The sequence below is a fragment of the Stegostoma tigrinum genome, chromosome 41 (genome assembly GCF_030684315.1).
Source record: "Stegostoma tigrinum isolate sSteTig4 chromosome 41, sSteTig4.hap1, whole genome shotgun sequence".
Taxonomy (NCBI): Eukaryota; Metazoa; Chordata; class Chondrichthyes; order Orectolobiformes; family Stegostomatidae; genus Stegostoma; species Stegostoma tigrinum.
In genome coordinates this window covers 9,155,242-9,182,449 of record NC_081394.1, presented here as the reverse complement: position 1 = coordinate 9,182,449, position 27,208 = coordinate 9,155,242, and the positions used below count along the sequence as shown (strand labels likewise).

General features: G+C 55.8%; 1 protein-coding gene across 1 annotated transcript in view; it reads right to left on the bottom strand.

The window, feature by feature from the left end:
* Positions 1 to 27,208, bottom strand: part of arhgef1b (Rho guanine nucleotide exchange factor (GEF) 1b) — an 80,865-nt gene that overhangs the window by 41,666 nt on the left and 11,991 nt on the right. The window contains 9 exon segments of the mRNA XM_059641411.1: positions 841 to 982; positions 1,481 to 1,648; positions 2,700 to 2,723; positions 4,756 to 4,845; positions 4,848 to 4,863; positions 5,532 to 5,637; positions 11,330 to 11,353; positions 23,040 to 23,180; positions 23,913 to 24,018. Coding sequence (XP_059497394.1) covers positions 841 to 982; positions 1,481 to 1,648; positions 2,700 to 2,723; positions 4,756 to 4,845; positions 4,848 to 4,863; positions 5,532 to 5,637; positions 11,330 to 11,353; positions 23,040 to 23,180; positions 23,913 to 24,018 — 817 coding nt within the window.

Genomic DNA, 27,208 nt, shown 5'->3' with positions numbered 1-27,208 from the left:
AGGGGGTGAAGGGAAATGAGGGAGGGGGAGGGCGAGGAAAAGGAAGGAAGGAGGGTGAGGAAAAGGAAGGAGGATGAGGAAAAGGAAGGAGGATGAGGAAAAGGAAGGAGGGAAGAGGGAGCATAGTGAAGGGGAGGGAGAGGAAATGAGGAGAGGGCAGAGTGTGGGAAAGGGGAAGGAGGGAGAGGGAGAGAGAGGGGGAAGGGGAGGGGGGAGGAAGGAGAGAGGGAGGGGAAGGAGAGAGGGCGGGAAAGGAAGAGGACGAGAGGGAGGGAAACTTGGAGTGGGATTTTTCCAAGGGGGATCTCTGTCTAGCAGCAGCCAATCAGACACTGCCAGTAACCCAGGTCTCAGAATCACTAATCTCCAGCAAAACACCAAAGATTGTGGGCGGTGGGGGGGGGGGGGGGGGGGGGAGATAGGATAACACACACACACACACACACACACCACGAGCCCCACCCCCACAACCGGTGCCAACTACGCTACATACCCCGACTCGATCCTCACTGCCAACAGACCACATCCTGCGTACCCACCCCCCCCCCCCCCCCCCGGCCCCCCAGCCCTCCCCACCCATGTCTTCCTGGGTCGGGCCTCAAAGGTTCACACAATTCCCAATGGATCAGCTGGCACATACCAAACGCGGAATGCTGGGCCATTGCTGCTTTGGGATCCACAGAGAGAACATCCAGGAGCCAGCACGTAGACAGTCAGACAGAGGGGGTCAGGGGGAGAGGGAGGGAATGCAGGAGCACAAGATGTTAAGGGGAGGCTGAATGAAAGCTGTGACTGCGAAGCGCCACACACAGGGCCACCATCAGCTGTGGTGGGTCTCACCTCTCACCCTCTGCTCCCTCCTCGTGACCATGCTCTCCTCCCGGCAACTGCTCGCCCGACAATCCCACCGGGAGCCCAGCATCTCCGCAGTCAGGAAAGGACTGGTTCTCATTTCCAGGTCGGCTGCTACTCGAGGGATGACCTGTGGTGATCAAGAGATTAGAGCAAATGGGGCTCAGTTACAGTTGATGTTAATCCCAGCTCCCAGTCACTCTGTAATCCCAGCAACCTGTGTTACCGACCGTAACTCTACTGATGTTAATCCCTCTCCCTCCGTCACTCTGTAATCCCAGCGCCCTGCGTTACCGGCTGTAACTCGACTGATGTTAATCCCTCTCCCTCCGTCACTCTGTAATCCCAGCTCCCTGTGTTACCAACTGTAACTCTACTGATGTTAATCCAGCTACCTGTCACTCTGTAATTCCAGTGCCCGTGTTACCGACTGTAACTCTACTGATGTTAATCCCTCTCCCTCACAGTCTCACTCAGTAACCCCCCCTCCCTGCCCAGCGCCCTGTGTTACTGACTCTATCTCTACTGATGTTAATGTAGGTCAGTCCGGCTGTCCCTCACTGAGACCGGGAATCCTGTGTTCCTGACTGTACACCTCACATTCCAACTCCGAATGCCCCATACTTACTGGTGTCACACTCGGAGTCTTCCCTCGAGACAGACTGACTTGCGGCTGAAGCTGGGGCAGGCTCGGACCCCTCAGGAAATGCTGCACTAGCTTTGTACCTGCCAGTGAGGGCTTCAAACTGGGATTTAGCGGTTTGGCTAGAGTTCTTCCGATCAACGGACACTTTCACTTGGGAAGGAGGGAAGATAGGAACGTTAACTCATTTTTCCATCAGGACTTCAGCATTCAGTGATCGGGAATGTTCAGAAGGAGGTGTCAAGGAAGAGCTAGCAATCTCCATGTTAAAGGTAAAGTGACGTAGTGGAAGCCAACACAGAGTGGAAATCGGTGAGGTAAAGGATACAAACTGAGCCGTACGTGCCAGGAGAGGGCAATGACAAGATACAAGGTCCCAGGGCTGAGGGAGAAATGGCATTAGACACATTCAAGCTGTGAAAACTCACCCTCTCCCTCCTCCGTCTATTGGAGGGTCAGTGCTGAGGGAGTGGGCGCCGTCGGAGGGTCAGTGCTGGGGGAGTGGGCGCCGGAGGGTCAGTGCTGAGGGAGCGCCGCGCCGGAGGGCCAGTGCTGGGGGAGCGCCGCGCCGTCGGAGGGCCAGTGCTGGGGGAGCGCCGCGCCGTCGGAGGGCCAGTGCTGGGGGAGCGCCGCGCCGTCGGAGGGCCAGTGCTGGGGGGAGCGCCGCGCCGTCGGAGGGCCAGTGCTGGGGGAGCACCGCGCCGTCGGAGGGCCAGTGCTGGGGGAGTGGGCACTGTCAGAGAGTCACCTCCACGCTGCCCCCCTCCTTTACAAAGCTGGCTGCACTCTGTCTTTTGCAAATGCAGTCAAGCTGCTGCGAGGCAGCTTTGGGACACATCTCAAAGCCCAGAAAGGCGCTATGTAAAGGCAAAGGGTGTCAGAGGCACCTCTCCAAGATATGCCTGAAGCTGCAGGAGAGCACTGAGGGTCCGGAGTGACCAGGGGTAGGAGGTGCTGCCGATCAGAGTGTGGGAGGGGGGGATGCTAATGGCCAGGGTATGGATACCCGATACAGATCTCTCCAGTGTGATCACCTCCTCACCCACCCCCAACAATGCTGGAGCAATCAGCTGGCCGAGCTCAGTGACTGGTTCCCCAGGACGTTCCTCCCTCCCCACCACCATCCGGCCTGGGATCTGCCAGAGGGAGTGTGTGTGTGCCCGACGGCAACACAGAAAGCTGAGACTGTGTCAGGAACACCCACCTCCTTCAGGTCTCGCATCAGCACCTGAGAAACAAGAAGAGAGAATTAGGTTCAGAGAGGCTAGCAGGCCCAAACACACTGTGGAACCCTCCGTCCCGTCCGGACCCTCGCCGTCTCCCCCAGACCCCCGCCATCTCCCCCGTCCTGCCCGGACCCTGGTGCAATTACAACTACAACATTTATAAGACATCTGGATGGGTACGTGAATAGAAAGGGTTTAGAGGGATATGGGCCGAATGCTGGCAAATGGGATGGATTAATTTAGGATATTGGGTCAGCATGGATAGGTTGGACCGAAGGGCCTGTTTCCATACTGTAGAGCTCTCTGGTTCTTGAAGGAGCTGTCAGTCTCTCACAGGGTCAGTCCAGACTGTGGACAACACTACCATCTGGTGGCAGCAGCTCAGTACTGCAGCCTGATATTTCTGCAGTTTTGGAGAGGGGGCAGCAAGAAAACGGGGCTTTTCATCCCCAACTCCAGAGAGAGCGCGAGAGCGAGTGCGCGGAGCGCGAAAGAGCGAAAGAGCGCGAAAGAGCGAGCGCGACAACGAGGAGAGCGAAAGAGCGAGCGCGCGAAAGAGCGAGAGAGAGAACGAGGAGAGCGAGAACGAGGAGAGCGAGAACGAGGAGAGCGAGAACGAGGAGAGCGAGAACGAGGAGAGCGAGAACGAGGAGAGCGAGAACGAGGAGAGCGAGAACGAGGAGAGCGAGCGCGCGAAAGAGCGAGCGCGCGAAAGAGCGAGCGCGAGAACGAGGAGAGAGAGAGAGAGAGGAGAGCGAGAGAGATCGGCCAGTACCACCCCGAGACCCCTCCACCTCAACCCTTCCCCACGGCCTCCATTCCTCTCCTCACCTCGCCTGCTTCCTCCTCTTCATCCTTCTCTTCCCTGGTTTCTTTCCTCCCCATCTCCCTCCTAATTTGTCATTCACCAACATGGGGGGGGTCTCCCCGCCCCCGTCTCCCACTCTTGTGCAGGGTCTGCCCTCCTCCATTACCTCTCCCTTCGGTGCGGGGTCCTCCCCCTGCCCCGTCTCCCCCACAATCTCCCTCTCCCCTTCGGTGCGGGGTCTCCACCCTCGTCTGCTTCTCCCCCTCGGTGCAGGGTCTCTCCCACCCCCTGCCCCGTCTCCCTCTCCCCCTCGGCGCGGGGTCTCTCTCGTCCCCAGTCTCCCTCTCCCCTTCGGTGCAGGGTCTCTCCCCACCGCCCCCCCCGTCTCCTTCTCCCACTCGGTCCATGGTCTTGCCCCGTCTCCATTCCCCCACTTTTTTGATGTTTTGGCTTTCATTAACAGGGTGGACCGAGTTGAAGAGCCGCGAGGTTATGCTGCAGCTCTACAAAACCCTGGTGAGACCACACTTGGAATACTGTGTCCAGTTCTGGTCGCCCTATTATAGGAAAGATGTGGAGGCTTTGGAGAGGGTGCAAAGGAGGTTTACCAGGATGCTGCCTGGACTGGAGGGTTTGTCTTACGAGGAGAGGTTGACTGAGCTCGGACTTTTCTCTCCGGAGAGAAGGAGGAAGAGAGGTGACCTGATCGAGGTGTACAAGGTAATGAGAGGCATGGATAGAGTTGATAGATAGAGACTTTTCCCCAGGGCAGGATTGACTGCCACGAGGGGTCATAGTTTTAAGGTGTTAGGAAGAAGGTATAGAGGAGACGTCAGAGGGAGGTTCTTCACCCAGAGAGTTGTGAGCGCATGGAATAGTTTGCCAGTGGTAGTCGTGGAAGCGGAGTCATTAGTGACATTTAAGCGACTGCTGGACATGCACATGGAGAGCAGTGAATTGAGGGGAATGTAGGTTAGGTTACTTTATTTTTGGATTAGGATTATTCCACGGCACAACATCGTGGGCCGAAGGGCCTGTACCGTGCTGTACTTTTTTTCAATGTTCTATGTTCACGGTGACTCCCCCATCTCCCTAACACCCCGCCCAAAACCCCGCGCTCCCTGGGTGCATCGTGCTCCCCCATCTCCCTTGCCCCGACTCCAGGGCGTCCCCAGGGTCTCGGCCAACCTTCCCAGTAAAGCGCATTGAACGATGGTACCACTCACTGGTGCTACTGGGCTCGTTTCGAGCAGGGCGCCGTAAATCCAAAATCCCAAACTTCTTCCTCTTCTCATCTGGCCGAACCGGCTCGCTCTCTTTCTTGGTGTGGGACCCTGCAGGGGACGCACAGCACATCGTCAGCAAACACAACCTGCATTTACGTAGCGCCGCCAATATGGGCCCCACAACCCAGGCTGTTTCACAAGTTCTAGAGGCGGGGAGGGGCTTAGGGGCTGCAGGAGGTTACAGAGATTGAGACGGGTCAAGGGCTGGAGGGGGTTACAGAGATGGGGGGGTGTAGGGGCTGGAGGAGGGGGTTACAGAGGTAGGGAGGGGGTGTAGGGGCAGGAGGAGGGGGTTGCAGAGATAGGGAGGGGGTGTAGGGGCTGGAGGAGGTTACAGAGAAGGGAGGGGGTGTAGGGGCCGGAGGAGGGGGTTACGGGCCGGTGGAGGGAGTAACAGAGATAGGGAGGGGGTGTAGGGGCTGGACGGGGCGATAGGCCGAGTCATTGGTTTGGGGCTAACACAGGACATGAGGCAGGGTGTGGCATTCAGACTAATTTTGGCCCACACTTGCACTGAGCTAGGAGCGAGGTGATAGGGTGAGTGGCCTCGCCAGCAGTTGGAGCACGAGGAATTCCGTCGTGCACCTGTGGCCGATTCATCAGCCTCCTGAGGTTCGGCCGGCAGGGGAACAAATTCGATATCAAGCCCCACCTTCCCATTGCTGGCTATTCGGCAGCGGGGTCTTCGCCATCTCTGCGCTGAGTTCCCCACCTACCTTCCTGCGTATCAGGAAGTGTCGCTTCTTCTCAAGTATCCGTGGCTCCTTGGTCCTCACGCCCAGGAACTTCATATAAGTCACGACGGCATTGTAAACAGACGTGCTGTGGAAGGGCAGGAGAGGGGGAGGGGTTGGTGGGGGGTGATGAGAGAGGGCGGGGGAAGAGAGACAGGGACAGGTGGGGAGAGAGGGGAGGAGAGGGTGGGGGAGAGAGGCGGGGGGAGAGAGAGGGGGGGGGGAGAGAGAGGGGGGGGGAAGAGAGAGGGGGGGGGAAGAGGGGAGGGGGGGGGAAGAGGGAGGGGGGGGAAGAGGGAGGGGGGGGAAAGAGGGAGGGGGGGGAAAGAGGGAGGGGGGGAAAGAGGGAGGGGGGGAAAGAGGGAGGGGGGGAAAGAGGGAGGGGGGGAAAGAGGGAGGGGGGGAAGAGGGAGGGGGGGAAAGAGGGAGGGGGGAAGAGGAAGAGGGGGGGGAAGAGGGAGGGAGGGGGGGAAGAGGGAGGGAGGGGGGGAAGAGGGAGGGAGGGGGGGAAGAGGGAGGGAGGGGGGAAGAGGGGGGGGAAGAGGGGGGGAAGAGGGAGGGGGGGGAAGAGGGAGGGGGGGGAAGAGGGAGGGGGGGAAGAGGGAGGGGGGGAAGAGGGAGGGGGGGAAGGGGGAGGGGGGGGAAGGGGGGAAGAGGGAGGGGGGGGAAGAGGGAGGGGGGGGAAGAGGGAGGGGGGGGAAGGGGGGGGGAAGAGGGGGGGGGAAGAGGGGGGGGGAAGAGGGGGGGGAAGAGGGGGGGGAAGAGGGGGGGGGGAGAAGAGGGGGGGGAAAGAGGGGGGGGAAGAGGGGAAGGGGGGGAAGAGAAGGGGGGGAAGGGGGGGGAAGAGGGGGGGGGAAAGAGGGAGGGGGGAAAGAGGGAGGGGGGAAAGAGGGAGGGGGGAAAGAGGGAGGGGGGAAAGAGGGAGGGGGGGGAAAGAGGGAGGGGGGGAAAGAGGGAGGGGGGAAGAGGAAGAGGGGGGGAAGAGGGAGGGAGGGGGGGGAAGAGGGAGGGAGGGGGGGAAGAGGGAGGGAGGGGGGGAAGAGGGAGGGAGGGGGGGAAGAGGGGGGGGAAGAGGGGGGGGAAGAGGGGGGGGGAAGAGGGGGGGGAAGAGGGAGGGGGGGGAAGAGGGAGGGGGGGGAAGAGGGAGGGGGGGAAGAGGGAGGGGGGGGAAGAGGGAGGGGGGGGAAGGGGGAGGGGGGGGAGGGGGGGGAAGAGGGAGGGGGGGGAAGAGGGAGGGGGGGGAAGGGGGGGGAAGAGGGGGGGGGAAGAGGGGGGGGGGAAGAGGGGGGGGGAAGAGGGGGGGGGAAGAGGGGGGGGGAGAAGAGGGGGGGGAAAGAGGGGGGGGAAGAGGGGAAGGGGGGGAAGAGAAGGGGGGGAAGGGGGGGGAAGAGGGGGGGGGAAAGAGGGAGGGGGGAAAGAGGGAGGGGGGAAAGAGGGAGGGGGAAAGAGGGAGGGGGGAAAGAGGGAGGGGGGAAAGAGGGAGGGGGGGCGGGGCGAGAGAGAGACAGACACACATAATGGGAGAGAGAGTGAGAGAGACAGAATGGGACAGAGGGACAGAGAGAGGGGGGCGAGAGAGGGGGGCGAGAGAGGGGGGGCGAGAGAGGGGGGCGAGAGAAGGGGGGCGAGAGAGGGGGGCGAGAGAGGGGGGCGAGAGAGGGGGGCGAGAGAGGGGGGCGAGAGAGGGGGGCGAGAGAGGGGGGCGAGAGAGGGGGGCGAGAGGGAGGGACGGACAGAGAGAGGGAGGGAGGGAGGGAGAGAGAGAGGGACGGACGGAGAGAGGGAGGGAGGGAAGGAGGGACGGACGGAGAGAGAGGGGGAGGGAGGGAGGGAGAGAGGGGGAGGGAGGGAGAGAGGGAAGGAGGGAGGGAGGGAGGGAGGGAGGGAGGGAGGGAGGGAGGGAGGGAGGAGGGAGGGAGGGAGGGAGGGAGAGAGAGAGAGAGAGAGAGAGAGAGAGAGAGAGAGAGAGAGAGAGAGACAGGTCTATCATTCATTACCTTGTGCCAATGGGGTACCGTGTCAGACCAAGCACCACTGCCCGAGCTGCTCAGTTCATCCATTTGCATCCTGTCCACACACCGCGGTACGTGGCACACGGCGCCAAAGGGGAACCCTCCTCATCAGAAGCAATTCTATCAGCTCTTTGCCCAGGGTACGAGCCGGGCTTCAGACAAACACAGGGCTGTGTAATACTCCCTGCAGCTCTGCCCCCTGTCTCACCCCCACCCGCTGCTGCCCCTGTCCTGGGAGTATTTGATGGGGGGGGGGGGAAGGCGGGGGGAACAGTGTAGACAGAGCTTTACCCTGTATCTCACCAGGGGTCCACAGTCATACTCTCCCGGGGTGGAAGGCGTGGAGAGAAAGGCTGGAATGCGGTAATGTACTCTCCCTGCCTTGCCAACATGGATAGATGCCAGCCCCTGGGATCTATCAGTCCGACGGACAGACACCTCCCCTCTGGTGTTCCCTCCATCTGCTTTCGCACCGACCATCTCTCCCTCTCTCTCATTCACCTTCTGCCTCTCTTAGCACTGCTGCCTGACAGCGCCAGGGGCACGGGTTCGACCCCACCCTCAGGCGAGCGTCTGTGTGGAGTCTGTCTCCCCAAGTCCGTGGGGCTTTCCTTCGGGAGCTCCGGTTTCCTCCCACACTCCAAATTAGTGCTGGATTGGGTGGACTGGCCATGGGGAATTGCCCCCTAGTGCCCAGAGATGTGCAGCCTGGGTGGGTTAGCTGTGGGAAATGTGGGGATCGAGGGGTGGGAGTCTTGGTGGGATGCTCATTTGGAGGGTCAGTGTGATCTCGACGGGCCAAATGGCCACACTGTCGAGATTCTATTCTGTGCCTTTCTGTCCGTCTTTCTCCTTCTGTCTCTCTCTTTCTTCCCCTTTCCCCCTGCTTCTGTCTCTCTCTCTCTCTCTCCACCCCCCTTCTCTCTCTCCCTCCCTCTCCCCCTCTTCTGTCTCTCTCCCTCCCCAGCTTCTGTCTCCCTCCCTCTCCCCCTTTCCACTGCTTCTGTCTCTCTCTCTCTCCCGCCCTCTCCCCCGCTGATGTGTCTCTCTCTCTCCCCCTCCCTCTCTCCCTGCTTCTGTCTCTCTCTCTCCCCCCCTCCCTCTCTCTCTCGCTCCTCTTTGCCAGTGTTTACTCTTACACAGCGATTACATCAGAAAGTGGCCAGCCGCGCGGATTTCTCGCCTCCCCTTTCCTGCCCTCCCCTGACAGAGGAAGGGGGCTGTGCCTGCGAGTCGATGCGTCTGTCTACAATTAGAATCCATTGGGACAGGTCAGAAAGCCTCAGCTTTGCCACGTTGGCAGAGGTTTGGGGTGGGGTGGGGTGGAACAGAAAGAGGTGCGCTCAGGCATTACAGCCTCACCGTCCCCACACACCCCCCACCCCCACATCCCCCAACTTCACTGCTGCTGCATCCATCCTGTCTACATTCAAGATGAGGCCTCTGTATACACACCCTCTCCCCTCCGCTCCGTTACCACACCCGTCCGGCCATTCGACTCTGGAAGGCGTCACAATGCTATCTATACGGGTGGCGGTTGGGGTAGGAACTGGTAAGCCCGTGCTAGCCCTGTCAGCATCTGAGTCAACTCTCCCACAGGGTTTGGTTGTGGGGGGGAGTGGGGGAAAACAGAGGGTGATTTGATTGAAAATATGAATCATTTTCATTTCCCAGCCTAATCGTCCTTCCCCCTCACACCAACCGCTCTGTCTGAACTCGGCCACATGCAACCCTATATCATGGAAGCAGGCCATTCGGCCCATCGAGTCCATGACAACACCCAGACCGAACCTCCTACCCTTATCCCTGTACGCCCGCATTTCCCACGGCTATCCCACCGAGCCTACGCATCCCTGGGCACTACGGGACAATTTAGCACAGCCAGTCCACCCTAACCCACACATCCCTGAACACTACTGGCAATTTAGCATGGCCAATCCGTCCTAACCCGCACACCTTTGGACTGTGGGAGAAAACTGGAGCACCCAGAGGAAACCCGCACAGACACAGGGAGAATGTGCAAACTCCACACAGATATCTGCCCGAGGGTGGAATCAAACCCAGGTCCCTGGCGCTGTGAGGCAGCAGCGCGAACCACTGAGCCACCGCGCCCCCAAAGCGTAGGCTGGTGTACACGCATGCAGGCCTTTCATTGGATTATGTTGGACGTGTGGCGCAGGAGGGAGGGGGGGGGGGGGAGTAGGAGAGGAGGGCAGATAGAGAGTACGTGAGCAAGTGAGAGAGGTAGATAGGAGGGAGGGGTCAGGAGGAGGAAGGATGGAGAGTGTGTGCCTGTGGCAGAGACAAGTGTGTGTGTCTGAACTTGTGTGCATTTGTGAGGGGCGGAGGGAGGGAGCGCGAGCAAAACTGGAGCGTGCAAGGGAGCGGGCAGCTCATGTGCATGTGGCAAAGTGCGTGTGGGCGAGGGAGGGGGGCAGCGCACCAGTGCGCAAGGGAGGGTTTGCGTAGCTGTGATGGAGAGACTGCATCAGAATGAAAGCACTTTTAAGAATGAAAGGGAGAGTGTGCGCCTGAGAGACAGACCGTGTTCAAAACACAGCGTGGGTGACAGAGTGCATACATGTACGATGTAGCGTGCGCATGACACAGACTACATGAGAGAGAATGTGCACACATGAGAGAGAGAGAGAAAATGCACGCATGCAAGCGAGAGAATGTGCGCCTGCGAGAGAAAGAGAGAGAGAATGTGTGCGTGCGACAGAAAGAGAGAGAAAATGCACGCGTGAGAGAAAGAGTGGGAGAGAACATGCGCGTGCGAGAGAGAGAGTGTGTGACCATGTGGAAGAGAAACTTTGAGAGAGCGCAAGCAGAAGAATGTGTGTAAAAAACAGTGTGGGAGCAGAGGTGCAAAATTGAAAGAGTGAGTGAGAGATTGAGGAAGTGTGTGAGATAAGAGTGGAAGAGGTGAAACGTGCAGAGGTGTTCAGGTGAGAGAGTGGGGGAGAGACAGTGCAGGTAGAGGGGATGAGGCAGACTGGCTTCCGATCCCACGTCAGGGTTGTGAGTCGAATGAACAGCAGTAAGAGTGCTGAGTGTGTCAACGGGTCACTGTGCCATGCCAGTCACCCTAACTCCTTCAATCCTGGTGGTACCTTGCTAGCTCCCTCCCTCCCATTCCGTTTAGACTACAGGAGGAATTTAATTGTTCCTTTCTCAGCCCCAGAGCCCTCCCTCGGGCTTGATACACGGTGCTCCGTGGAAGCAGATTGCTGGCCCTGGTTCAGGCAGTGGCAAGCGAAAGGAGTCAGGAGCCAGCCCTGTAACAGGCATCTGGCAATAAAGGATGCCACTGGAATAAAACTATGGTAATAAACGTGGTCAGTTCTGAGGCCCAGGCACTAAGACACAGGCATAGCCCTGTGCCCACCCCCAGGGGCATAGGCACACACCTGTGCCCACAAATAGTTACCTGTTACAAAGACACACAGATAGATAGCAGGAGCACACACACACACACACACACACACACACAAAGGAACACAAGAACTCAGAACAGCAACAGATAAGAAATCAGAGTCACAGAGGAAGAGTGAGTCAGGAGAGAGTAGGAGAGTTGGACAGTGAGTGCTGTGGGGAAGCACATCCAGAGGGGGAGACACAGGGGCAGGGACAAAGAGAGGGAAGCACAGAGAGAGAGGATGGGTGGTGCATGGTAAAACCAAAACACAAGAACCGGGAGAGACACACCCTGAGGATACAGACAAACACAAAGAGATAGAGGCAGGAGGCACACACTGACAGCCCTACCTTTTCTCGTCGTCTGCATTGGAACTGTAAGAGAAAAACAGGAGAAGGAGTCATGAGACACCTGGGCATTTAAACAGGAGGAAGGCAGCGCAAATCCAGACCGCTGGCACTCGCTCGCACGCAGAGCCTGATGCATTTGTCCCTGATAGGCTCGGGTGGGCCAAGCTGGGGACCGGGGATCAAATAGAAGACCACCGCAGCAACGCCCCAAGCCCTTCACCCCCACTCACCGGTGGAAGATCATGTTGCCAGATCGCCAGTGTTGCTGTGCTCAAAACTTGGCTCGGCTTATTGTGCATGATCTGCTGGTGGAAGCGGTGGAGGACAGAACTCTGCTCCTATCTCTCTCTCTCTCACTCTGCGACTGCCTGAAGGACGCGCGGATTCAGAAAACCTCTCTCTCTCTCTCCTCCCACCCCCTTTATAACTGCGCCCGCTGACAGAAATGATGCAACTCCTGTTTTCCTCTCTGAGCCTTTTAAATATAGACACAAAGAAGAGGCTTGCGAAGGCTGGGGGATGGCGAATTGAGGAGGGGAGGGAGAGAGAGATGTTGGGGGGGGGGGTGCATACTCTGGGCAGCCAATTGGCAGCTAGGAGGCTGACTTCATTCAGTTTCTGTATGTTTGCCCAAAGAACCCCCAACCCCCTCAAAACACAAGACCCCAAGGGGATGGGTGTGACACAGTTCCCACAGAATGAATGAAAGAGTGAGATCATTCAGCGAGCTGTGTCTTTTGTCCCAGGGAGCAAAGCAGAAATCTTCCTCGTGGTGCTCGTAAAACATCAGATTAAGTTTCCTGTTTCTGCCTGCGAGGGGGTGGGGGGGTTGTTATGTGGCAAGGACAGAATCCAAGCAAAGTTAGTCAGCCCCGTCACAACTTAAAGGGACAGGACCCACCGTGTTCCCGAAACAAACCAGAGGGCCGGCGCCGAGGGGGCGCCCGGGCTGCGTTCGGAGGGCCGGCGCCGAGGGGGCGCCCGGGCTGCGTTCGGAGGGCCGGCGCCGAGGGGGCGCCCGGGCTGCGTTCGGAGGGCCGGCGCCGAGGGGGCGCCCGGGCTGCGTTCGGAGGGCCGGCGCCGAGGGGGCGCCCGGGCTGCGTTCGGAGGGCCGGCGCCGAGGGGGCGCCCGGGCTGCGTTCGGAGGGCCGGCGCCGAGGGGGCGCCCGGGCTGCGTTCGGAGGGCCGGCGCCGAGGGGGCGCCCGGGCTGCGTTCGGAGGGCCGGCGCCGAGGGGGCGCCCGGGCTGCGTTCGGAGGGCCGGCGCCGAGGGGGCGCCCGGGCTGCGTTCGGAGGGCCGGCGCCGAGGGGGCGCCCGGGCTGCGTTCGGAGGGCCGGCGCCGAGGGGGCGCCCGGGCTGCGTTCGGAGGGCCGGCGCCGAGGGGGCGCCCGGGCTGCGTTCGGAGGGCCGGCGCCGAGGGGGCGCCCGGGCTGCGTTCGGAGGGCCGGCGCCGAGGGGGCGCCCGGGCTGCGTTCGGAGGGCCGGCGCCGAGGGGGCGCCCGGGCTGCGTTCGGAGGGCCGGCGCCGAGGGGGCGCCCGGGCTGCGTTCGGAGGGCCGGCGCCGAGGGGGCGCCCGGGCTGCGTTCGGAGGGCCGGCGCCGAGGGGGCGCCCGCGCTGCCTGAGGGTCGGCGCCGAGGGAGCACCGCGCTGCCCGAGGGTCGGCGCCGAGGGAGCGGGCACTGTCGGAGGGTCGGCGCCGAGGGAGTGCTGCACTGTGGATTGGTCAGTGAACACAGACTACTTACAGCTGCTGTGAGCAGAAGTGAGTGATAATGAGAATGCGTTATACACACAGTCAGTCTCTAGGTCAGTGCTGAGTGGGAGAGGGTGAAGGAGCGTGGGAATTGATATAAAGGAGGAAGTGCTGTCGGACTGCAGTCTGGTGAATGTGGCAGCTGGGCTTCACCATGCCTGGTGCCACTTCCAGGGACAACCGGCCGACACAGCCCTTGTTCCTGACCGAGCTGGCAAAGCTGTTGGCCCTGCGGCAAACTTCCGACGGCATTTATTCCGCAGCTCCTGCAGGCTGCGATTCACGCCTTAGAACAAACTACGTTGTCAGCTCAGAGCTGTCCAGGTGCCAGATGATGTAACCTCAGCTTCTCAGGCCTGTGGTGGGTTCACTACAGGGTGTGGGCACAGTGTCAGGGGGAGGGAGATCAGACATGGTTTTTCTCATGGAGTCTTACTGTGTATCTGACCCCGTGTGGGCCCTGTCCTGGGAGTGTTTGATGGTGGGGGGACAGTGTCGAGGGAGCTTTACTCTGTATCTCGCCCCGTGCTGTCCCTGGGAGTGTTCGATGGGGGGGAAGCAGTGTCGAGGGAGCTTTACTCTGTATCTAGCCCCGTGCTGTCCCTGGGAGTGTTCGATGGGGGGGAAGCAGTGTCGAGGGAGCTTTACTCTATATTTAGCCCCATGCTGTCCCTGGGAGTGCTGAGAAAGGAAGGTCCTGCAGCACAAAATGAGGCTCTCTGTGCAGGTTTCCGATTTCCCCATCAGGCCAGTTGCGATAATAAGAAACAGGCCCAACAGAGTGTGTCCACGGGGTGCTGGCTCACTGCCGAAAATTCCAGGCTGCCTGTGAAGCTGCGTCGCTCGACTCAGAGGCCAGCCAATTGGAAAGCTCGGTTTCCCACGTTACCGGGTGAACAGCCACATCTGCACAAAGCTGGCAAGGGCCAGAACCATTCACTACCCAGCACGACCCAGACAGCTTGCAGACCCCCAGACAGGGGGCCGTCAACTCCTTGTGAACCAGAAGTTGGGATCGGGGGCCACCTGTCTGTAAGTGATCAGCCACAGCCCCCTGTAAACACCACAGCTAGTGTTCACTGCGCTCAACAGCGATGGCAGCACAGTCGATCAGCACTCCAAACTCAAGTGTATCTGCTAAATGGCACGTGGGGACTGATGTCTCAACCTCCACATCCATTCCACTTCAAACCTCCTTTTCACATTTCTCACCATCTGCACAAATCCTACCACATGCAATCTCTTCATAATTCCCTCATCTCCTCCAGCCCCTACACCCTCTCCCTATCTCTGTAACCTCCTCCAGCCCCTATACCCCATCCCTATCTCTGTAACCTCCTCCAGCCCCTACACCCCCTCCCTATCTCTGTAACCCCTTCCAGCCCTTACACCCCTCCCTGTCCCTCTGACCTCCGAGCCCCTAAACCCCCTCCCTATCTCTGTAACCCTCTCCAGCCCCCTACACCCCCTCCCTATCTCTGTAACCTCCTCGGCCCCTACAACCGCTCTCACGTTCAGCTCTCCTCCAGCCATGAGTACCTGACCCAGAAACCTCCTCCAAGATGCTGGGCCAACGTCGAATTCATTGATTCATCTTGTTCCACCAGAGCTGAAACCTCTGTCTGATCTGGCTCATCTGTACAATCTATTTTGACAGCACCCCTCTGAGGGAACCAGAGCTACTGGGAATACTTCCATTCAATTTCCCTCCCTCCCCGAGCCTTCTCTGAGAACACCGCCAGGGTCTCCAGTCCATCCACATGATCCCAGGATTGCTCTCGCCTTCCACCCCCATTCCTCTCCAATACTTGAAGTCCTTTCTACAACAGCTGATGCAGACCTCCCAATATTCCAGACGCAGCCGTGCCAGTCATTCACAACAGCTCAGACATATAATGCAAATCAGCAGCATTCCTGATTGACATTGTGTGGGGTTGTCCTGCTCTGCGCTGACTCATGTTTGAGGTATTGCTGAGTCATTCCCTCAATAGGGAGACTGAGAATGCAAACGCAGAAGCTGCTGACCTCAGCCTGCAGGGTGCTCCTTCCACATCCTCCCTGCAGCCACCTCATTACTCAGCTCCATGAACATTGCTGAGGCATGCAAAAACCGTCGCATTGTTCAGGCTGAGGGTCTAGGCCTGAAACGTCAGCTTTCCTGCTCGGCCTGCAGCTCTACACCTTGTTATCTCATTGTTCAGGCTTTCAGCTTCCTGCCATCTCAGCCCCTTTGTCAGCTTCTGGTCAAACCTCGACAAAACCTTCTACACATCAGGGAGACCCTCAGTTTTCCAACGTTAACACTGTCCTGAGGGAGCGCCGCGCCGGAGGGCCGGCGCCACGCTATCGGGCGGTCAGCACTTAGCGAGTGCCACAGGACAGAAATGTGGAGTTTGTTTAGGGAGCAGTTGCTACAGGTACTGGATAGGTTTGTCCCACTGAGGCAAGGAAGGGATGGGAAGGTCAAGGAACCTTGAATGACAAGACATGTGGAACACCTAGTCAAGAGGAAGAAGGAAGCTTACTTAAGGTTGAGAATCAAGGATCAGACAGGGCTCTAGAGGTCTACAAGGTAGTCAGGAAGAAACTGAAGAATGGGCTTAGGAGAGCTAGAAGGGGGTATGAGAAAACCTTGGCGGATAGGATCAACGAAAACCCCAAGGCATTCTACGCTTATGTGAGCAACAGGAGTATGGCCAGAGTGAGGGGAGGGCCAATCAGGGATAGTAGAGGGAACTTGTGCGCGGAGTCAGAGGGGGTAGGAGAGATCCTTAATGAATACTTTGCTTCAGTATTCACCAATGAGAGGGACCTTAATGTTTGTGAGGACAGCGTGACACAGGTAGGTACGCTCGAACAGGTTGGTGTTTTAGGAAGGAGGATGTGCTAGAAAATTTGAAAAACCATGAGGATAGATGGGTCCCCGGGCCAGACGGGATATACCCAAGGTTTCTACGGAAAGCAAGGGAAGAGATTGCTGCCCCTTTGGCAATGATCTTAGCTTCCTCACTGTCCACTGGATAATACCAGATATTGGAGGGTAGCAAATGTCATTCCTTTGTTCAGGAAAGGGAATAGGGATAATCCTGGGAATTATAGACCGGCCAGTCTTACTTCTGTAGAGGCCAAACTATTGGACAGGATTCTGAGAGATCGTATTTATGATTATTTGGAAAAGCACAGTTTGATGAGAAATAGTCAGCATGGCTTTGTGATGGGCAGGTCATGCCTCACAAGCCTTAGTGAATTATTTGAGGATGTGACAAAACATATTGATGAAGGTAGAGCAGTGGATGTGGTGTATATGGATCTTAGCAAGGCTTTCGACAAGGCTCCACATGGTAGGCTCCTTCAGAAAGTAAGGAGGCATGGGATACAGGGAAATTTGGGTGTCTGGATACAGAATTGCCTGTCCAAAAGAAGTCAGCAGGTGGTAACAGATGGAAAGTATCCATCCTGGAGCTCGGTGACCAGTGGCATTCCACAGGGATCAGTTCTGGGACCTCTGTTCTTTATAAATGAATTGGATGAGGAAGTGGAAGGGTGGGTTAGTCAGTTTACCAATAATGCTAAGGTTGGTGGAGTTGTGGACAGCGTGGAGGGCTGTTGTAGTTTGCAACGGGACATTGACAGGATGCCGAGCTGGGCAAAGAAGTTGCAGATGGAATTCGACTCAGAAAAGCGTGAAGTGATTCATTTGGCAGGCTGAATCTGAATGCAGAATACAGGGTTAATGGCAGGATTCTTGGCAGTGTGGAGTAACAGAGGGATCTTGGGGTCCATGTCCATAGATCCCTCAAAATTACTACGCAAGTTGATCGGGTTGTAAAGAAGGCGTATGGTATGTTGACTTTCATTGGTCATGGCATGGAGCATAAGAGCCGCGAGGTTATGCTGCAGCTCTATAAAACTCTGGTTAGACCACACTTGGAATATTGTGTTCAGTTCTGGTCACTTCATTATAAGATGGACGTGGAAGGTTTAGAGAGGGTGCAGAGGAGATTTACCTGGATGCTGCCTGGACAGGAGGGCAGGTCTTATAAGGAAAGATTGAGGGAGCTAGGGCTTTTCTCATTGGAGCAAATGAGGATGAGGGGTGACTTTATAGAGGTGTAAGGTGATGAGAGGCACAGATAGAGTGGATAGCCAGAGGCATTTTCCCAGGGCAGAAATGACTATTACAAGGGGATGTAATTTTAAGGTGATTGGAGGAAGGTATAGGGGAGATGTCAGAGGTGGGTTCCTCACACAGAGAGTGGCGAGAGCGTGTGGAATGTGCTTCTGGTAGTGGTAGTGGAGTCAAATGCATCAGGGACATTTAAGCGACTCTTGGAATAGACACATGGGGGATAGTAAAATGTAGACTATGCAGGGCAGTTTGATCTTAGAGTAAGAGAATAGGTCGGCACAACATTGTGGGCCGAAGGGCTTGTACTCTGCTGTACTGTTCTACATTTTACATTCTATGTTCTGTAGTGGCAGACGAAGTGGAGTTACTTCTCTCAAAGGGTCACCAATCTGTGGAATTCGCTATCCCAGAGTGTGGTGAGACTTTAAGGAAGTGTTAACGAATTGTTAATTGGCAATGGGTCGATGGGTTGTGGACAGTGACTGGGAAGTGAAGTCTGAACCACGATAGTACTGAATGGTGAGGCAGGCCCACAGGACCGGATGTCTTCCTCTTGCTTCTTAATCTGAAGTGCTTATGTACGAGCACCTTGAAAACACCTCGTGACTTTTCTTGAGAGGCACTTGTGTGTAAATGCACCGCCTGAATGAGAAAATTCCTCCTCATCTCTAAACAAAAGTGCTGCAGCCAGTCTCCCAAGTCTGTTAGCCCCCAGTCGCAGATTTCCCTTTCGGGGGAAAACAGGATCCCGACAATGACCTGGTCATAACCATTCAGAAATGTTTTATGGATAATCCATTGTGCTACAGCAAAGGTGTTCACGAAATTATTTGTTTGTCGCTTCGCTGCAAATGTGGCGCTGAGAGGGACAAGGGCCGGGAGCAGGCACGTGGGACAAGTTTAGTTTAGGATTAGGGTCAGCCTGGACTGAATGGAACGTCTGTTTCAGCGCCAGAGGACTCTGACAAGCTGTCCCAATTAATGCAAGATGCATAACTTCAACACTGTTTCCTTTTTCCACTAACACTCCAAATGGTTTGATCTAACTCTTTCACAGGACCATGTCGACTCTGCCTGATCCTATCTCCCGCTGTAACTTTTTCTCTCACGGATTCCCTTTGATAAATGTTACACCAGCTGGCCTGTTGTCTTGTGCTTTTAATATCTAAATGTCATTTATCCCTGATTTAAATATGTACACTGTAGTTCCTCTTTCCAACTAATTATATCTGATCTCAGTTCCCTTTCATCACTCGAGGCTTGGCTCGATTCCAGCTCCCCACCTTTACCAACCCCTTTCTCTTCAAACGCAACACCAACAGGTCACAATCACAACTCTCCACAACCTGCCCACCCCCACCCCCACCCACTCCACCGCCCCCGACGCAGTCTGGAACCCATTGCTTCAGAGCTCGGTTGGTACAGATTCAACAACAACTTGCAAACGGCCGGGGGCGGGGGGAGAGAACTGAGAAGGGGCGAAGCCTGCAGGGCTCAGGATTGGGGGCAAAAGGAGGGGGGCCAAATGGACAGCAGCCACCCCCCAAGAAGGGCCAGCACAGACACGATGGGTCTCTGTTTGGAGCTCCACGATTCTCTTGGCTGGCCTGATACAGTAGGCAGGACATACCCAGTTTCACGTTCCTGGTTAGCTAAAAGGGCACAGGTGTCGGCGTGATTGGGCTACTTTCAGGTTGGTAAGCCGAGACCAGCTCAGTGGCACAGGGATCAGCACTGGGGCCTCAATTATTTCTAACCTATTCTCATCAGGGAAGGCTCTCTGCTTGGTATGTATTTTACAAAATACCTTGCAAGAACTGAGACAAACACTACATTGGACAAACTGGCAGAAAGCTAGCCACCAGGATACATGAACATCAACTGGCCACAAAACGACATGACCCACTATCACTCGTATCCTTACATACAGATGAGGAAGGACACCACTTTGATTGGGACAACACATCCATCCTAGGACAAGCCAAACAGAGACACACATGAGAATTCCTAGAAGCATGGCATTCCAACCGGAACTCCATCAACAAACACATTGATTTGGAGCCAATCTACCATCCCCTGAGAAAAAGAACAGGAAATGACATCACCAATGCAGGAAATGACATCACCAACCCAAGGAAACCTAACCAGATAAATAGAAAGCGGGACATAACACCAGCGCTTCGTCGGAGGCTCACTGATGATGTTACCTAGAATGGTGACGAAACATCTGAAAACTAACCTTCCAGCTCAGCGAGCAAACTCACATCCAGAACCTCAACCTGAGCTACAAATCTTCTCAAAACTCGCTATTTTACAAAGCAGTTAAGTGGGTTTATTGGAGATAACAAAGTGTGGGGCTGGATGAACACAACAGGCCAAGCAGCTTCTCAGGAGCACAAAAGCTGGTGTTTCGGGCCTCGACCTAGACCTTTTCTGCTCAGCCTGCTGTGTTCATCCAGCTTCACACTTTGTTATCTCGCATTCTCCAGCATCAGCAGTTCCCATTATCTGTGATCACAAGTGGGTTTATTGGATTTGATTTGTAATTGTCATACGTCCCGAGGCACACTGATAACTTCTGTTCTGCGAGCAGCACAGGGTGACGGAACAGAGCAAGGAATACAGCTGCAGAGATGGTACACAGGAGGTGAGATTAACACCAGATTTGAAATTTGAGAACTCCAGTCTAATAACAGCGGGGAGGAAGCTGGGACCTGTTTCACTACGTGTTCGCTACGTGTGTCTTCTGCCTGACAGAAGAGGTTGGAAGAGATGATCACCGAGGTGGGAGGGGTCTTTGATGATGTCGGTTGCCTTCCCGAAGCAGCAAGAAATGTAGATGGAGTCAACAGATGGAAGGTTGGTTTGTGTGATGGACTGGGCTGTGTTCACACACACTGCAGTTTCTTATAGCAGAGCAGCTGTCTACCAAGCTGTGATGCACACAGATAGAATGCTTTCTCTGGTGCATCGGTGTAAAGCTTGGTGAGATTGAGCCAGTACTCATTGGAGTTTGGAGCGAGAGATGACTTTACTGAAACGCACAAGATTCTTAGAAGGTTTGATAGGGTAGATAAAGAGAGTTTGTAAGACCACCGGGGGGTAATCTCAAAATAAGGGGTCACCCATGTAGTACTGACACAAGGAGGAACTTCCTCTCTCAGAGAATCTGTTCAATTCTTTGCCACAGAGGGCTCTCGAAACTGGGTCATTCAGTATGTTCGAGGCTGAAATAGACAGATTTTTAAATCAGAAAGGGAACCACAGATTACAAGCTAAAGGGAGGAATCATAGAATCCTTACATAGAATCCCTACAGTATGGAAACAGACCCTTCAGCCCAACAAGTCCATACTGACCCTCAGAGCATCCCACCCAGACCCATTCCCCAATAACCCACCTCATCTACACCTCCCTGAACACTGCAGGCAATTTAGCATAGCCAATCCACCTTAACTGCACAGCTTTAGACTGTGGGGCGAAACCAGAGCACCCAGAGGAAACTCATGCAAACATGGGGAGAATGTGCAAACTCCACACAGAGGGTGGAATTGAACCCAGGACCCTGGGGCTGAGGCAGCACTGCTAAGCACTGAGCCTCTGTGCTGCCCCGTAGAAAAGTGATCTCAGTAAGTGCTATAGCAGGCCTGAGGAGCTTGTACTAACAAGTTCAGAAATTAGCATCATAGAATCCCTACAGTGTGGATACAGGCCCTTCAGCCCAACAAGTCCACATCAACCCTTGAAGCATCCCACCCAGACCAACCCCCTAAAACCCACCTAAGCTACACATCCCTGAACACTACGGGCAATTTAGCATGGCCGATCCACCTAGCCTGCACATCTTCGGACTGTGGGAGGAAACCGGAGCCCCCGGAGGAAACCCACGCAGAACACGGGGAGGATGTGCAAACTCCACACAGACAGTCACCCGAGGCTGGAATCGAACCCGGGTCCCTGCTGCTGTGAGGCTGCAGTGTTAACCACTGAGCCACCCGTGTTGGGTGAGGAGATTGAATGCACGATTGCCAAATTTGCAGAAGATAGGTGAGTGAGTTGCCAAGAGGAGGCCGGGAGTCTGAAAAGGATGACACAGACAGGTCACAGGGATACGGGGTTGAGTGAGCTTCCCAGAGAGAGAGCGAGAACATTGGGCAGATGGAGTGCAACGTGGGAAAGTGAGAGCTGGTGCGGCCTGGCAGGGAGACTAGAAAGACCAGCGTAGTGTTCCAACAGCGAGCAATTGCAGAGCTCGGAGATAAAGTGGGATCCAGTAAATCACAAAATGTTGAGGTGGGCCTTCAGCAAGTGAGTTGGAAGGAAAATTGAATAATTGTTGATATTGCAAGAGCAGTGGAAAATGCACGTGGGTATGCTTTGTTACAGTTGCATAGCACACAACTGGAGTACCATAGCCTGCTCTCATCTCCATATTTTAAAAAAGGACAGAACAACGCCAGAACTAGTTTCGAAAAAGGTTCACTTGACTCATTCTTGGGGTATCGAATGGGGAAGGCCAGAGATTGGGCAACCAAGCATGGTCACAGGAGTCGAAAGTGCCGAGGAGATAAATGAAATCTTGAGGAGTTTTGACAGGGTGGGCAGGAAAAGGACATTCCCTTGGCCAACAAGGATACAAAGCTTAAAAATGGGGAGGTGGGGTCACAGGTAAATTTAACTGAGCTCAGTCTCACTGCCAGCCCACACACAGGCTACACAGGGATATTCTGTCCAGCGTGCTATCACAGACAAATGACACCCAATATGATGTTACTGGTAAGTATCACAGAGCATCGCATTGTTAAATACAGCCAGATTTGCTGATAAACCACACCTCACAGTTAAACTACGCCCAGGTACATATGCGACAATACACAGAGAGTAATTTGGGATGGCCAGGAAACCAGCCATCCAGGTGTCGATGAAATTTCAACCTGGATTCACAGCAAAGTGACAACCGGTTTCACTGGGACATAACATTCAGCGGCCCCCACCCACCGTGGGAGAGTCGCTCCCCTGGGCACCTCCCTGCAACCAGCACGGGATTATCACTCTCTCGGTCCCCCCACCATGGGAGAATCGCTCACCTGGGTACACACCCACCCCCCGATCACGGGAGAATCACTCTCCCAGCACCCTCTGTGGCAGAATCGCTCCCCCACCCACCCACCCACAACAGGAGAATCACTCTCCCAGCACCCTCCGTGGCAGAATCGCTCCTCCACCCACCCACCCACAACAGGAGAATCACTCTCCCAGCACCCTCCGTGGCAGAATCGCTCCCCCACCCACCCACCCACAACAGGAGAATCACTCTCCCAGCACCCTCCGTGGCAGAATCGCTCCCCCACCCACAACAGGAGAATCACTCCCCTGGTGCCCACCGTGGGAGAATTGCTCCCCCACCCACCCACAACAGGAGAATCACTCCCCTGGCCCAACCGTGGGAGAATAGCTCCCCCACCCACCCACCCACAACAGGAGAATCAGTCCCCTGGCCCCACCGTGGAAGAATCGCTCCGCCAGCCACCCACAACAGGAGAATCACTCCCCTGGCCCCACAGGCGAAGTAACCTGTGCCTCCCGGGTTAAGAACTCTGAACTTCCCAGGCTAGTTACACACCACCGTCCTCCCCCCACCACCAAGGACAGTGTCACCGACAGGTCACTAACCACCCCCCAACCTTCCAAAAGGAGGTGTCAGCGATAAATTACATCCCAACCAGACAGGTAAGTCACAGGTTGAAGTAGCCTGTCTTCCACCTGAGGGTACGCACTGCAGGATGGTCTGACAGACAAGCAGGGCTTCAGCGAAACAGTTCACTCACGTGGCCTCCTCAACCTTGGGTAACAGCTGTTCCGCCAACACCCTCTCCTTCATTTCGCAGGCCGCTGGGTCTATCTGGCGTTCGCTGTCCAGTTCAGACAATTCCCTTTCTCCGATGGTCATTCCCATCATCCGCTTGTTCCTAGTTCAAAAGGCCAAGAGTTAGGTTCCAGCTCAGGCAATTTCCTCAACCTGCTACAGGGCTCCAGCGATAGCTTCCAATGTCAAGCAACTCACCCTTTACCCACTAAAGCTCGAAGTAAAGCTCCCTCTACTGTCCTCCATCAAACACTCCCAGGACAGGGGCAGCACAGGGTTAGATATGGAGTAAAGCTCCCTCTACACTGTTCCCCAAAGATTCCCAGGGACAGCGACAGCACGGGGTTAGATACAGGGTAAAGCTCTCTCTACGCTGTCCCCCCCATCAAACAGTCCCAGGGACAGCATTAATTACAATTTTCACAGTTCCATGTCGAATCGAAACTACAAGTTTCACTGCTGCAGAGAAGTGTTTGTCACCATCACATCATTAGGTAATGTTCATTCTCAAACTACTCCCAAAGGAGTAAAAGGGATTGGGTCTTGTTCTTGACAAAGCAATAGAAGTCACCATAGCCTCAGTGGGCACAAGGAGAGAGTCGCTTTAACTGGAGGGTCCAGGGGTTGCAGAGGAGAATCAGATGGTGCAGGATTTGAACCAACGCTGATGGTCTCATTCATGCAGTGTACACTAGGTGCCCAGCCAGCTGAGCTGTACTGTACAGATCACTCAACACCAGAGCACAGCTCTTTTTAATGAGGCACCATATTGGGTGGGTGCATAGCCGAAGGCAGCTGTGGGCCTGATGGTTTCAAACAGGGCTGTTGGTCGTACCTGAAATCTTCCAGCTGGCTGAATATCTCCGCAGAAGTGACTTTCTGCATATCTTTAACAATTTTTTTCACACCTTCCTCGCAAAGCAGATCAGGGCGGCATCGGTCTGTAACACAAACATGTGCAATTTCATACACAGCACAGCTCCAGAGATGTATCGGGGAGGCCATTCAGTCCATCGCACCAATCACACAAGGACAGGGAGGGGCCATTCAGTCCATCGCACCAATCACACAAGGACAGGGAGAGGCCATTCAGTCCATCACACCAATCACACAGGAACAGGGAGAGGCCATTCAGTCCATCGCAACAATCACAGGAACAGGGAGAGGCCATTCAGTCCATCGTGCCAATCACACAGGAACAGGGAGAGGCCATTCAGTCCATCGCACCAATTACACAGGAACAGAGGGAGGCCATTCAGTCCATCACACCAATCACACAGTAACAGGAACAGGCCATTCAGTCCATCGCACCAATCACAGGAACAGGGTGAGGCCATTCAGTCCATCGCGCCAATCACACAGGAACAGGGTGAGGCCATTCTGTCCGTCACACCAAACACACAGGAACAGGGAGAGGCCATTCAGTCCATCACGCCAATCACACAGGGACAGGGAGAGGCCATTCAGTCCATCGCACCAATCACACAGGAACAGGGAGAGGCCATTCAGTCCATCGCAACAATCACAGGAACAGGGACAGGCCATTCAGTCCATCGCACCAATCACACAGAAACGGGAAGAGGCCTTTCAGTCCATCGCACCAATCACACAGAAACGGGGAGAGGCCATTCAGTCCATCGCACCAATCACACAGAAACGGGAAGAGACCTTTCAGTCCATCGCACCAATCACACAGGAACAGGGAGAGGCCATTAAGTCCATCGCACAGGAACAGGGAGAGGCCATTCAGTCCATCGCACAAGCCATTCGAGCACTCAAGCCTGGCCCATCACCTCACAGCTGCTCTGTAACTCAACTCCATTATTTTGCCTTTGATCCATATCGCATCATCTTGTTGCTGCGATAATGTACTGATCGCAACCAGAAATGCCAAAACCATAACTTCTGGAAAGGCCTGGCTCTGATTTTAACTCCCTGTCTCTCCCCATCATGAAGCAAAACAGCTTCTCTTTATTGAACCTTTTAATCATCTTAAATGACCTGATTGGATCAGCCCCTAATCCTGCGAGATGACTTCATCCCTGAAAACTGCTCCCCGGGTCTAGTCTCTGCCAGTAAGTGGGGAAAATCCTCTCTATGTCCCCTCTGTCAGGTTCCCTCCATCTCTTTTCTGCTTTGATAACGTCACCTCTCATTCCTCTAAACTGCCATAAGCACAGACCCAAACGACTGGAGCTTTAAGATTAGCCTTTCAACCCAGCAAATCAGGTAAGAGAGATAACACAGCGTGGAGATGGATGAACGCAGCAGGCCAGGCAGCATCAGAGGAGCAGGAAAGCTGACATTTCGGGTTGGGCTCTTCTTCAGAAAATCAGATCTGCACAACACTCCTATTCTGAAGCGGAGTCCAGACCCGTAACGTCAGCTTTCCCGGTCCTCTAGTGCTGCCTGGCCTGCTGCATTCCTCCAGCTCCACACTGCGTTAACTCTGAATCCAGTATCGGCAGTTCTTACTACCTCTGAATCAGATGGATGGATGGTCTCTGAACGGCTTCGTAAGAGAGAGGAGGGAGTCAATCACAGAGCACTAGACCCACACCCACACAAAAAGCCCACCTCTTCTCCATTCGGGAAGCATTGATCCGATATCCCCGCAGACAAAGCCTACCACAGAGACTGGTCATGGTTAGAACTTAGGGGTCATACAGTGCGGAAACAGACCCTCCAGTCAAATTCTTTTGCGGCGGCCAGGTCTGCCAAACGAGTCCCACTTGCCTGCGTTTGGCCCATATCCCTGCAAACCTTCCCTGTTCATCTATCTGTCCAAATATCTTTGAAATGCTGTAGCTGTGCCAGCATCTACCACTTCCTCTGGCACCTCATTCCACATACGAACCACCCTCTGCGTAAAATCGTCGCCCCTCGGGTCCCTTTTAAACCTTTCCCCTCGAGTTTTGAATTCCCCAACCCGGGGACGCTACCTGTGCCCTTCCTGATTTGATAGACTTCGACAAGGTCGTCCCTCAAGAGACTGCCTGGAAACACCAGGTACTCTAGGAGGCTCTTGTGGCACTGAGGTAGTGACACTACCTCTGAGCCGGAGGGCCTGGGTTGAAGTCCCACCTGATCCAGAGGTATGTAATAACACCAATGAAAGCCTGATTAAAAGAAAAATACATTACAGACTAGCCGGGCCCCAACACACACACACAGAGGCGCGCGCGCACGCAATCACACACACACGGCGGGGGAGGGGAGGGGGGCGCGCGCGCACACACACACAGGGGCGCGCGCTAAAGCACACTCACACAGGGGCGCGCCCGCGCATGCACACACACACGGGGCGTGCATGCATGCATACGCACACACACACACTCACACAGGGGCACACCCGCGCATGCCCGCACACACACACACACACACACACACACACACACACACACACACAAACAAACACAGGGGCGCGTGCGCAACCACACAGACACACACACACAGGGGAGCGCGCACGCGCACAAACACACAGGGGCGCGCGCGCGCACACACACACACACACACAGACAGACAGGGGCGCGCGCACACACACAAACAGGGGCACGCGCGCACACACTATGCGTGCATGCGCGCGTGCGTGCGTGCATGCACAGACACACACACACAGGGGCGCATGCACGCACGCGCACACACACACAGGGGCGCAAGCGCGCACACACACACACATACACAGGGGCGCGCCCCCACACACACAACCACAAACACGGGCGCGTGCATACGCGCGCAACCACAAACACACGGGGGCGCGCGCGCACGTGCACACACACACACACACACACACACACACACACTCACACAGGGGCGCGCCCGCGCATGCACACACACACGGGGCGTGCATGCATGCATACATGCATACACACTCACACAGGGGCGCGCCCGCGCATGTGCACACACACACACAAACACAGGAGCACGCACGCGCGCGCACACACACGGGCGCGTGCGCAACCACACAGACACACACAACCACACACAGACAGACAGGGGCGCGCGCACACACACAAACAGGGGCAGGCGCGCACACACTATGCATGCATGCGCGCGGCTGTGTGTGTGCGCGTGCGTGCGTGCATGTACAGGCACACACACACAGAGGGGCGCATGCACGCACCCGCGCAT